At 35.4% G+C, this 12,659-nt stretch overlaps 2 protein-coding genes across 3 annotated transcripts; both read left to right on the top strand.

Moving 5' to 3' along the window:
- The first annotated feature begins 2,640 nt into the window (after window positions 1-2,640).
- LOC106134239 (peptidyl-prolyl cis-trans isomerase sig-7) lies at window positions 2,641-6,253 on the top strand. The gene has a single exon (XM_060948888.1). It carries the CDS (start codon window positions 2,758-2,760, stop codon window positions 4,771-4,773), a length of 2,016 nt encoding a protein of 671 aa, XP_060804871.1. The 5' UTR covers window positions 2,641-2,757; the 3' UTR covers window positions 4,774-6,253.
- Window positions 6,254-9,088: 2,835 nt separating this feature from the next.
- On the top strand, window positions 9,089-12,206 carry LOC106134268 (putative neuropeptide precursor protein). 2 transcript variants are annotated; one of them, XM_013334267.2, is made up of 5 exons: window positions 9,093-9,397; window positions 10,032-10,157; window positions 10,631-10,868; window positions 10,956-11,111; window positions 11,190-12,204. In XM_013334267.2, exons 1-5 carry the CDS (start codon window positions 9,130-9,132, stop codon window positions 11,719-11,721), a joined length of 1,320 nt encoding a protein of 439 aa, XP_013189721.2. In that variant the 5' UTR covers window positions 9,093-9,129; the 3' UTR covers window positions 11,722-12,204. The 2 variants fall into 2 exon arrangements, with proteins under 2 accessions (XP_013189722.2, XP_013189721.2); XM_013334268.2 differs by lacking the exon at window positions 10,032-10,157 and having other exon boundaries at window positions 9,089-9,397; window positions 11,190-12,206.
- The last annotated feature ends 453 nt before the right edge of the window (window positions 12,207-12,659 follow it).

Below are 12,659 nucleotides of genomic sequence, written 5' to 3'. Positions count from 1 at the left end.
TAGCGTAGGTACGCATTACATTTCTTATAAATTTTAATAGAAACGGGGAGTTTGGTGAGATCAAAACGTGAAATAATAACAGCAAGCATAAACGTTCTTGTTACTAGCAAGAAAAATTGTGGTAATATTAGTGTCTGAAAGAACATTATTAAAACAAAATGCTTTTCGACAGAATGCAATGGATTCTATAGACATCAGTTCTATAGACATCGTAAAAGGCGACCTAAGGTCGTGTAAGTACTTATAACTGCATCTTTTTATGGGCAATTTATTAATACAAGCAGCTTACCATAAAATCTTTTCTAAATCTTTAGCAGCGTGAAGCGCATTGCTACATGCTTTTGACCCATTCATGAACATGCTGTAACGGGCAACACAAACAAAGTGACTTTAGAAGAAAAATCGTTAATTGAAGATAGTTACATCTCCGCATCCACATAAAAACCATCAATTTGTTATTACATTTGTGGAGGGAGTGGTAGGACTGAGTGATGTTCTCAAACGGAACGAAAGTACAGAATTCTATAACATAGGTCGCACACAATTGGCCAAATTCACAACATACATTGTCCCTACTGGGTAGATAGAGTCGATACTCACCAGACCTCCAAAGTTGTTAAGTCTGTCAGATTCTAATAAAACATTTTCAACTTATTTATTTACTCAACGTATACTTCTTACATGACAAGTAACAATCGATTACATCGTCTAAATTGATATAAAGTTAACACTATGATCTAGAGTGAAACCCAAAATCGTACACGCACAGCATAGTCATTATTGTAACATACATATATTCCATGCGGTGTAGACAGAGCCAACAGTCTATGAAAGACTGATAGCCCATGTTCAGCTGTTAGGCTTAATGATAGAATTGAGATTAAAAATAGTAGTCTAAACACAGTAAAAGTAAAATACTTACACAATAAAAAATAAAATACCAAATTCCGTTGTTACCAAAACTCTATTTCTTGTGTCTTTCCTATTATTTCCGACCTTTGACGCTTCTAGCTTTTACATTTGCCTGCAGTCTGGTTTATGTTATACATGTGTTCCTAGCATGTTTAGTGGCATATTACATTTTTAATTAAACTCATGAGCAAGCCCCGGCGAGCCTGTTTGCTGAGACAACAAGGGGAGGTTGACTGACATATTGATGTTCCACATACAACCTCATGCAAAATTTCCAATCAAATTATAAACTAACGTACCTACACTTATTGTGAGGAATTTCTTTTTTGGTGAATAGGTACTTCTATTTTTTTACGCCCACTCGCAAACACTCATTATCACGTCTTTATCCCTTACGAAGTTGACAGAGCCTATAGTCACATGACTGCATGATGCCTTGTCTAGCCGGATATACCTATCTATATGGATCAATAAGTTGATTTAATTGAGATTCAGAAAATAAGTTAATTATTGTTCGGCATATCATTGAAAAAATGATAGTTTTTAATAAATCAAATACATATACTTACATAGAATCACGAATTTATGTCTTACAGGGCAGACAGCGCCAACAGACCCGAAAAAAAACTGTAAGACGTTCAGCTGTGTATCTTAACGATGGCAGCAGGTACGAGTGAAAGAAATAGGGAGAAATGTATGTGTAAAAAAAAATCATCCAGTGTCAGCTGCCAAGGTCGGTGGCACGTGCCACCTTGTTTAAATCATATTGGACACCCGGCCGTTATTTTATTATGTCTAACCTCTGATACTTGCGAAAACAATTTCGTTCTACCCCACGAAAACATCAAACCTTAAAAGAACGTAACAAAATGCATTTTACTTTGTTTTAAATAGAGTTTCGGGAGCACCGCTGTACTGTTGGTCTAACCTTATATTCTTCGAAGAATGGTTGGTAAATTTTCAATACTCTCTTTATGAGGGGTGAGAACGGAAAGAAGGTGAGTGAAACAGCCTTTATTAGATTTTCTAGAACACGAGCACCCTGTATTGCATCCATTGTAAGATTGCGTCGCGTTTAACACCAGCTAAACTTTAATCAGAATCATACGAAACAAAACAGCGCCTCAGGAAAAATACTTAAAATAAAATGCTTAGGTACGTATGAAGATTCTCATTTTGCATGCAAATCGTGTGGCAAAATTAAGTCTTATTTAACAAATCCTTTCGAAATCGTAAGGGATATATTTGCATTCTAAACTCTACCAAAGAAGTTGTTTGTATTGGATTTGGATTGTACGAGTCTACAAAATCCACTTTCACAAGGAACCGTGCTAAAAAATGATTCAACTTTAATTAATTTAAAGCACTGCCATCTATGTAAATATTATCAAAAATACTACTAGGTACATGACTTTGAAGCGGAAGCGCCTCTTCGTTATGTGAACGTGTGTGTAACAAGTGTGAATATGAAACAGTACTAAAAAGCTATAACAGATGGCGTTCTAAAGAGACAGACCATTTGATCGGACCATAGAAATACTTTAAACAGCAGCTTTCCCAGCGCATCGAACTTCGGACTCTCTCTCATGTATTCCACGGTCGCATTAAACTTTAGAACCCAGAGAAAATGGCAGCACCATTCCAAAGACATTAATGTCTTTGCACCATTCAACTTCATGATTGTCATTGTCAATATTGTCAACCCAAAAATCAAGTGAGAATGCAGAGGTTATGTTGTATGATGTGTCAAAGTTTGTGATTTAGATTGAGATTCTAAAATCTTCTAAACTTTAATGAAAATAGCAAAAAATATTTTTTTGTGTTGTGAATCGAACATCTCAAGCTATGGCCGTCGTAATAGAAACGACGTTGGGAGATATTACTGTGGACTTATACTTAGACCAAAGGCCTGTAACATGTCTTAACTTTTTGAAGCTTTGCAAGATGAAATATTACAATTACAATCTATTTTATAGTATACGCAGTGGTTTCATAGCTCAAACAGGGGATCCTACAGGTGAAGGATCTGGAGGTCAATCGATATTTGGGCTACTAGAAGGTCCCTCTAAACGATTCTTTTCTGGAGAAAAGATGCCTAAAATTCGCCATACAAATGCAGGTTTGCTGTCAATGGTGTGTACAGGAGACATGATGGTGGGGTCACAATTCTTTTTTACCCTAGCTTCAGATTTAGACTCCCTTGATAGAGTTCACTGTGTTATCGGCGAGGTGACTGAGGGACATGAAGTTCTGAGAAAACTTAATGAGGTTATCTGTGATGATGGACATCGCCCTTACCAAGATGTACGTATCACTCACACTGTGGTACTTGAAGACCCGTTCAATGACCCTGCTGGATTTAGAGAGCCTTCTAGATCACCATCACCCAGCGCTGAAAGATTGAAAGGAGGTCGTATTGCGCCAGATGAAGAATTAAATGAAACAGAAGGAAAAACTGCTGAGGAAGTTCAAGAAATGATAGAAGAAAAAGAGGCAAAAGCAAGAGCAACCATTTTAGAAATAGTTGGAGACTTACCAGATGCTGATATTGCACCACCAGAAAATGTGCTGTTTGTTTGTAAACTAAACCCTGTCACAACTGATGAGGACTTGGAAATTATATTTAGCCGATTTGGTGAAGTAGTAAGCTGTGAGGTTATAAGGGATAAGAAAACAGGTGACTCACTACAATATGCTTTCATAGAATTCTCTAATAAGAAATCCTGTGAAGATGCCTATTTCAAAATGGACAATGTATTGATTGATGACAGAAGGATTCATGTAGATTTCTCACAGTCTGTGTCCAAGATGAGATATTTAGGGAAAGGTAGGGGTGTCAGATATCTTGATGAAAATGATAAGGACTTTAGAAATCATATCAATAACAAATCAAGTTCATCTCATAAAAAATCTGATAGACACACAAATAAAGAAAAATATAGAAGCAGAAATGAAAAAGACAATAACCACATTAATAAACAAGATGATTATGAAAGTAAAAGCCATCATAGAGAAAAGCACAATATCAAAAACTCAAATAATCGTAGGGAGAGAAGTAGAAGCCAACCTAGAAGAGATAGATCTAGAGAAAGAAGGCTTGAAAAGGATAGCCTAAATAGTCAAAGTAATACTAGACGAAAAGAACATATTCATCATAGTACTGATGAAAATAATCACAAAGATACACTAAAGAATAAGTCACATCTTAGTCCAACAAGAGCAAATCAAAGAGAAATGTCAAAATCACCAAGTAGTATACATAAAAAATCTTCAAAGTCATACAAAGATAAACCATCTGCTGAAAGAAGAAGCAGAAAAGATATGGACAAACATTCTAATAAATATCAAAGAGAATCTAATGATAACGGAGACACTAAAAAGAAAACACCTAAAAGGAAGCGAGATGATGATTCAGTGCAACATCGAGGTAGTAAAAAACTCAAGGGCAATGATCATAAACAGCTAGAAAAGTCGGACTCTAGGACACCAACACCTGTGCAAAAGAAGCCTTCTGATAAAATCAAAAAAGATAAACCAAAAAGAAAAGAAAATGTTTCTAAAAAGCGAAGAAAATATTCTACCTCATCCTCCGATACTGATTCCTCAGATAGTAGTTCTTCTAGTGACACAAGCACATCTAGTGAAGATAGGAAAAAAAAACGTAGAACAAGAAAGCGTCGAAGGAGAGACTCTTCATCAAGTAGTAGCAGTAGTGAGTCTAGTGACTCAACATCAAGTTCTTCATCAAGCTCGAGTTCTAGTTCATCAAGTTCGAGTTCCGATAGTGAACCTAGAAAAAAAAAGAGATCAAAAAAAGTTATTCAAAAGAACTCCATTAAGAAAAATAAGAAGAAATCATAGCTAACTAGCCTTGATAATTGGAAAAGCAAATAATACTTGTGTTCAAGAAATAAATTGTAGCTGTATATTATGTGCCCACTTTTTATTTATATGTTATCTTACTGCATATGATTTAAGCCCATTGGATTGATCATTAATATGTCATTAACTTTGGAATATAGCTTCGTTTCAAGACATTGAACTAATTAATTTCAATTAAAAAGGAAATATATCATAGTCCTCCTTAATTTCTTATTGCCTTTCCTTTTACTTAACATTGAAAAAATATCTTATTCTAATATATAAGTTTTACCATTTATTTATTGTATTAAGTAATGGGAATATATGTTTCACAAAATGCCAGTACAAATCCTTAAAAACCTCAATAAATCATTTTAATAATATTTTTATTAAAATTTCTAGTGCCTAAATGCAAACTTAGTAATTATTTCCTATTGTGTCTATATTAAATTCATAACATTTTTATTAGATGAATTGTATATTAGATCACAATTTTCTGTATATATTCTCGACATTTTTTTACAATTTGTAAATTACCTCTTTGCAAGAGGTCATGAAATGTAATGTAGTATGTGTAGTACTTAACTATTATTCTTTTGCAAAACTGTAACGTTAGTTTTATTTAATTTAAATATTTTATGTAAGATTATATGCAGTCGTTTCGACTGTTGGCTCTGTCTACCCCTTAGGGATAAAGACGTTATTATATGCATGTATGTAAATTGTAAAGTAACTTATTTTGACCTAAAAATATCCATCATAGAATTCGGAACAACCCTATACTATAGGTGGCAAGTACCTACTGGTGGACATGACCTCGCAAGTTGGTATTGCTTTATAGTTGTGACACCATAATGTTTTCATCTTACATATTAAATAACTATTGCATATATAATTGAACAATACTCAAATTAAAAATTCAATATTCATTGTTGTAAAAGAATTGGGAAGAAAATAGAGTATGTATCTAGTAGTAACTAGAAGGATGTAGACTGAAAACCATCTAACGAGGAAATTAGAATACTTGGGACGTGTAATGAGTACTGTACTCCTTCAAACCATTTTTCGGGGAAAAATTGAAGGGAAGAGAAAACCAGATCGCAGAAGGTTTTGATTTTTTTAACAGATTTTCAACTGACCTGTAGATTTCATACGATGCAAGATAACGATACATTTTCGTTCATTTAACTTCATGTACAAAATACCTATAAATTTTCATAATGTTCCGATTTCTATGGATTCCATATTATTTTTTGTGTCAAATCATTTGGTGACTGACTTTTTAAGTTAAATACTGTTAACGACCACACCATTTATTGAGAATAGTAAAATATTGTTTGAATTACGAGGCAGGTATTCAAAATAAGTACTTACATTGATCATCAACATTTTCCCCAAAATGTTGAATAACTTAAATAGTAATATTTTGGTTGTATTTTATTTTAAGGTTTCCTGTATTTTTAATTAATTAATTAAATAGGTACGTATTTCCTACAAAGTTAAGATATTTTTATTGTTCTCCTTATTATAACCTGAATTACCTAACAGTACATGGGTGACCCAACGGTGCTCAGTGGACGTCATAAAAGTCTATCGCTCGTTTTATATCAAATCGTGTCAAGTAATAGCAAATCACGACCATAATATGGTAATTATACTTATTTATTTATAAGTTACTTTTATATTAAACTTGGTATTGTTTTAATGATAATAGGTACTTTTTTGTTTCTAGCTCATACTTATTTGATGGAAAATACGGACATTGGGAAAAACCAAATCGAAATTATTATCTACTTCAAAAAGTGAGTGTGTGTGAGTTCGAGTAAGTGATCTTGTAGCCAACAAGATCACTCCAAACAGAGGTAAGTAAGGCCTCTTAACGTTGAATTGGCTAAGTCATTTCTTTTTAAGTGTTAGATACGACTGTGTTTTATCATGACCATATTCATATTTTTCAGTGATATATCACTGAAAAATATAAATATTATAATGATTCATTCATTAATAAATATGTTCCTTTTCATAGCGTGTCGTCATCTTAACACATTGCGTTGTGTTTTATCGTAAGATCCATTTATTACAAGCGATGAATTAAGATATTGTTTAATTTAGGTTCTTATTTATGATATTACATAAACGCAGTTTTTACAAAAATATGACATCACGCGAATGAGGCCGCGAAATATTTAAGTAGGTATTCTATTTATGAATGACAAATCTTTGTAAATCATTCAAAGAATATAAAAGCGATTTCAAATCAGTTTTTCTTATAAATTAACAGGAAGGTTTTACTTAGCCAATTGTCTTAAAAAATTTCGTCCTATTTTGGTACAAACATTCAAGGAATTAGTAAAAACAAAACGTTATAAGACAACTACCTATACCTACTTCAATATTACTATAGACATTGGGTACTCGTACCTAGCAATTGAAAATCATGTCTCACATAACCATAACCATCTTTCATACAGAAGCGATAATACAAGACAGGTCCAAATGGAAGGTAGGTTCTTCCACCTATCCAGATTGTGTTGACAGGACGTGGAGACGGCTATTAGCAGCCAGTTGCCTTTGTCAGTCAAGTGGCTGATTGTCAAGATAACTCTCGTTTAACTCTATTGTCAATCGACCCGAACGATGTACCTATATGCTAAAATTGTCCCTATAGCGATCTATTTTTCCATTGAATAAATCGATTCGAATATAGAACTCAAATAAATCGTTGTGGTTTAATATGCCTAATGGACATTAAAATCATTTTGAAATTTTATATTTGGAATTTGAGTGCTTTAACCTAAGTCTACCGGATAAGGAAGATGGAAACCTGCTTTGAACATCATGTTTTTGAGTTACTTTGCTGTTCGAAGTTCGCTAAAGACAGAAATTTATAATACAAAAATAATTCAAGATTCTCGTAAAAATATAATGCCGTATGACGCCGATAGTGCCTGCCATCTGTTTCTCTTTCCGTGCCGAATGTTTAAAGTCAGTCAAGAAGAAACAGAGCTAAAAAAATATAGCTACCTATCTGGGGACCAAATGTCTGGCCATGCCTCCTGCACCGGGCTTGCTGAACGTCGCAAGAGATAATATGCGAGTGAGAGGACTTAAAATTGAGGACACCGAAAGCCGGACAAAGTGGGGAGAGAAAAGGCAGACTCGGGCCCGGAGCGTTTCGGTAGAGTGTGCAACCGGGGAACACGAAAAGATGAGAAAGTGAGCGAGAGAGAACCTGTGAACACGGTCACGAAGGTCAGAAGGGAACTGCTGGCCATCCATCCTGACCCTGACCCTGTCTTCAATGCTCTCTTCTTTAATTGCCTTTTACGACATACATGTGCAGTTATTTAGTGAGTCCTATTTTAGGGAAGATTACCACTGCTCATACAAACCATAGGGATCAAGATTCTCATCGCAATGTGACCTGACGAAAACATCGGGTGTATATGGTCTAACTTCACGAATATTCTATTCTAAGCGTGATTTTACATGTCGTATTATCAAAATAAAGGGGTGGAAAGCTTCACGCCTTCAAATAAAAAGTGTAACATGCTTAATGTCACGTAATTAATAAGTGCCGACACCGTGCCGCCGCCGTCGCGCCTCATCTTCCACGCAATAAGTTTCTTTTATGAAGAGCTTGTTTAGCTTAGCAGCTCAGACGTCAGCGGTACAGTGCCGAAATCAGACTTAATACAAGTTTTAAAATATATAAAATATTACAAATGTGTCTTGCCCTTACATCGACTACAATAATGTTTTCTAAGTATCCATTCAAGTAAGAAAACTCTCAGGATGCATAGATATTATAACGTCCATCGAAAGGCATGTTAGGGTTTTGTTCCTGGTCGCCATTAGTTCTTTATGTAAACCTCCACCTGTTCTTTATGTAAACCTCCACCTGAAAACTTACACCAGGGTAGAGTCCCTTAATCTGGTACTTCCCCAATGTATAAGCATTTTTCTTCCGAGTCTTAGGTATATGGATATCTAATTTTATCATTAAATTCGCCCCCAAATGAGAGCCATGGCAATTCGCAATCATTAGGTCGTCTAGTGAGCACAGTGTTGGACAGTAAGCTAAGGCTAGAGTTAAGATGTATTACAATTTAGAACGTCGAAAAAAATTGGAAATTCATACGATTTTGAGTTAATGAAAGATTAAAATTTTTCCTAGATCCCAAAAGTACCTATACTTTTTTTGGTCTAGCTATGGCATGTCGAGTCAAGTGTAACGAACGATGTACGAGTAATGTAATTGAGAACAAATATAAGTTTAAATAATATAAATATTCCAAACTTCATCTACCTACCTAAATTTAAAAGTTTATTTCAGAACGATGGTCAAGTCCTTTCATGCAAATATACAATTTTAATCAACGCGTAGTTCGTCCCTGTGTAACCTACTGCGCATGTCGCAAATTTATCGACGAGACCAATGGTTTTTCTCCAACCAGCAGGCCACCAGACCACAGTCACTCGACGCCACTCCGCGCTCGTATCCGGTGTTACTTCGCCATTTATTGTTTCCAAAATTCAGTGACGATGTTACTACTTTCTTTTACCGCGTTGTCCGCGGTGCTATTCGTTTGTGAAGGTATACCTGCACCGTCGAATAATAAGGGTGAGTTTTTGATTGTTTGCTTATAGCTTGCATGGGGTTGTTTTGGTATTATCGATTGGCCGGACCCGGCTGCGCTCTATATTTAGCAACAGGTGGTAGTTGCGCGACAGTGGTTGCTGCGTAGATCACCTTTTGCCCAGCATCAACTATGACCTTTGATGTAATCAATAAACTATTAGATTCTATCGATATTTTTCTATGTTTGAAATTTTGTTTTAATAGTTTTTAATTTTTCACTATTTTCGACACTTTGTCATTTACTTACCTAACTTAACAGACTGCTTTTCTAGATTCTAACGTTTAGATTTCATTTACAATATATTTGATACCCTATGTCTTATACATTATTAATCAGTGCCTTCAGAAGTCAAATCAGGAACCTAATGTTTTGTTAATCATTTAATAATTTTTGATGTCCGGTCTTTCAAAATCCTTTATTATTCGAATTTTTGCTCGCTTCGGTATGTGCCTAATGTGTGTTTCATTGAAATGATTGTCAGCTTTGAACGAATCATTTTCTACTTTAAATATACAGGGTGACATTGTATGTTTTAATTCTTATCATATATTACATATTTGTTAAAAATTTTGGAATATGAAAATAAGAAACATCTCTCAGAATATTCAATTTTAGATGGCGGTCCAATTGGTGAACTACCAGAAAATTGGGACCAAACAAAAGATGACACACAATCCCTATTCCTCAACAAGAGTGACAAAAATGATCTGGAGCCGTATCCACTCGCTCTCAGCGAAGAAGGTAACATATTGCCATGGCCACACCTAAGCGAGCCTCATTCTCATCTTTACGAACTCACGTATTCTGTATGTACCTATATTATCTTGCACAATATAACTATTAGAAAACAAAAAGAAAAGACAGAAAGACAATCTAACTCTATGAAAAATATTATTACAATAGTGGACCTAGAGGTCGAATAGTAAATTTCTGATAGTTATCAGCTTCTGACTATAAAAGGAAAATTAAGGTTGTGCTGTTATTAAAAATAATCAAATACCAATTTATTTACATCTTCATCCTTAGTGGAGTAGACCTAGCCTGTCAGACAAAGAGACAATTAAGTTGCCAAGGCTTGCATTTAACATCAAATTCTTAATTTTGAAATTGGAATACGTGACTTCGACATACATTTCACTACTTTTAACTCTTCTACTTTTACGAGGTTCCTATCTGTTTCAATAAACAGAATTTCTAAAAACTATTTATTTCAGGCAATTCAGAGGGATATGAACAGGGAGTTGAACAACGCTTCGACTCTCCATCATCAAATGGAGAACTTGACAATCTCATCATGAGACCTGAACTGTATGGAGAGCCACCAGCGATGGAAGGATTGTCTTCTGGATATGATTCCCGCAGACGTAAGCGTGGAAGTGGTACTAAAGTTGGTGGTGCAGGAGCTGCAACCAAAGTTGCAACCAAAAACGGTTCTGGGAAAAAGAACCTTAAGTAAGCAAAAGGCTGTATTTTTAAACTTACATTGAAAGGTCTAACATTTTTTAATGTTTTTTATGTACTCATATGACATCATTTCAGACCTGAGGAGCATGATGCTCCTTCTCCAATAGATTCGGGTTTACATGACCAAGAAGCTCGCCGCCGCAAACGTGGAAGCGGCACAAAGGTTGGCGGCGCTGCAGCTTCCGCTAAAACTGCCACTAAAAACTCTGGCGGAAATAAGAAAAACTTCAGGTAACGTTTTGAAAATTTCACATTTTGTTAAAATGTGTGTTCTAACCAACATGGTTAAATTTGTTTTCTTTTCCATAGGCCTCTTATGGGACGCCGTAAACGTGATTCGAGTCTAAGCGCTGCCGATGTTCGAGCTCTTCTCAACTTATGGGAAGCCCAAGAGCGTAGAAAGCAGGAATGGAACGCTAACCAGTGGGCAGCTGATCATTATTATGGTCGTGTCAACCCAGTAGACGAAGACCAACCTGAGGTAGATGAGAATGGCGACATTTGGTTTAATGAACCATTACTTGTTGGCGCCCGTGAACATGATTATCCTCATCACTCATATTTCTCTGAACAGAACCGCATCGCTTTGAACCGAGGTTTCCCAGATATGTATCAAGCTGATCCTAATGAAATCGCTCAAAGATTCGAAGAGGCGCGCCGTAAAAGACAATATGCGAACAAAGTTAAACGATTCATGGTTGCAAGGAAACGTTCGGATGGGATGATGCACCAAAATAACTACAGGCCAAGGGATGATCTATACACTTTGGCCGAGTTGCTACGTTCAGCGCCTCGCGTGCAGGAACAAGACATGCCAGTATATCGGCGACTGATACTTTAAACTAATCTTCTGAAGTGAGGTCCATTGGAAGATCCTGTGAATTACCATCGTTCATGGCGATACTTTTTTCTACATCTCTCCTTTCTCTTCAAAAGAACTCGTCATACGGGATCTTCACAACTAATGGGCGATAATATGGCATAATTTGGGGCGGGAGATGGTCGCGCATTAATTCGCAGTGTGTAGCGGATACAAATATAGGTGTTAGGATAATAACGCCATTTTATGAAGCTAGTATTTCTGTTCACCTAAGAAAAAAATATGATAAGGCCTAAATTTTTTTTACAGTAATTAAAAAAACTGAATGATAAATAATTATTTTTTACATTTTTAACTCATTTCCTACCTCAGTTTGCATATCTGTCAAATCTCACAAAACATGTATGTATTATTATAATCAACCTCTAGATAGATATATGTCTAGTTTTCCTGAATATAGTTTAAGTGAAGTTAAACTTCGCATTTTATTATAATACATTATGTATTAGTGTTAGATTATGTGTAAATGGTAAATGCTGTATTAAATTAGTATTATCTTAATAATTTGAGTTTTACTTAGGCCGTGCTTACTAACCCATTATACCTAATTAGATAATGTCCGCAGCTCTGCCCGCGTAAAACAAAAAATCCCGTTACCTCCCGTTCCCACGGGACGTTCCAAAATCGCTTCCTAGCGGATATATATAACGTTATTTTGCCATATAAATATTTTTTAAGTAATTTCTAGTTTAAAAAAATGTTAGGGTTGAAAACCCTTATCACTAAGGGGTATGAAAAGTAGATAGAGTTGGCCGATTCTCAGACCTACTCAATATGCTCACAAAATTTCGTGAGAATCGGTCAAGTAGTTTCAGAGGAGTACGGGAACGAACATTGTGACACGAGAATTTTATATATAAGGTATAAATTATGTTAAATTCGGTGGTACTGGCTGAAAA

This window comes from Amyelois transitella, chromosome 17 (genome assembly GCF_032362555.1).
Source record: "Amyelois transitella isolate CPQ chromosome 17, ilAmyTran1.1, whole genome shotgun sequence".
NCBI classification, from domain to species: Eukaryota; Metazoa; Arthropoda; class Insecta; order Lepidoptera; family Pyralidae; genus Amyelois; species Amyelois transitella.
This window is presented reverse-complemented; position numbering and strand designations above follow the sequence as displayed.

Excerpts from the sequence above, each read along its gene's own strand:
- LOC106134239 (XM_060948888.1), top strand. The coding sequence starts at position 2,758 with ATGGCCGTCGTAATAGAAACGACGTTGGGAGATATTACTGTGGACTTA.
- LOC106134268 (XM_013334267.2), top strand. The coding sequence starts at position 9,130 with ATGCAAATATACAATTTTAATCAACGCGTAGTTCGTCCCTGTGTAACC. Across the intron at positions 9,398-10,031 it reads TGCACCGTCGAATAATAAGG|ATGGCGGTCCAATTGGTGAA; the intron begins GTGAGTTTTTGA and ends ATTCAATTTTAG. Across the intron at positions 10,158-10,630 it reads ACTCGCTCTCAGCGAAGAAG|GCAATTCAGAGGGATATGAA; the intron begins GTAACATATTGC and ends TATTTATTTCAG.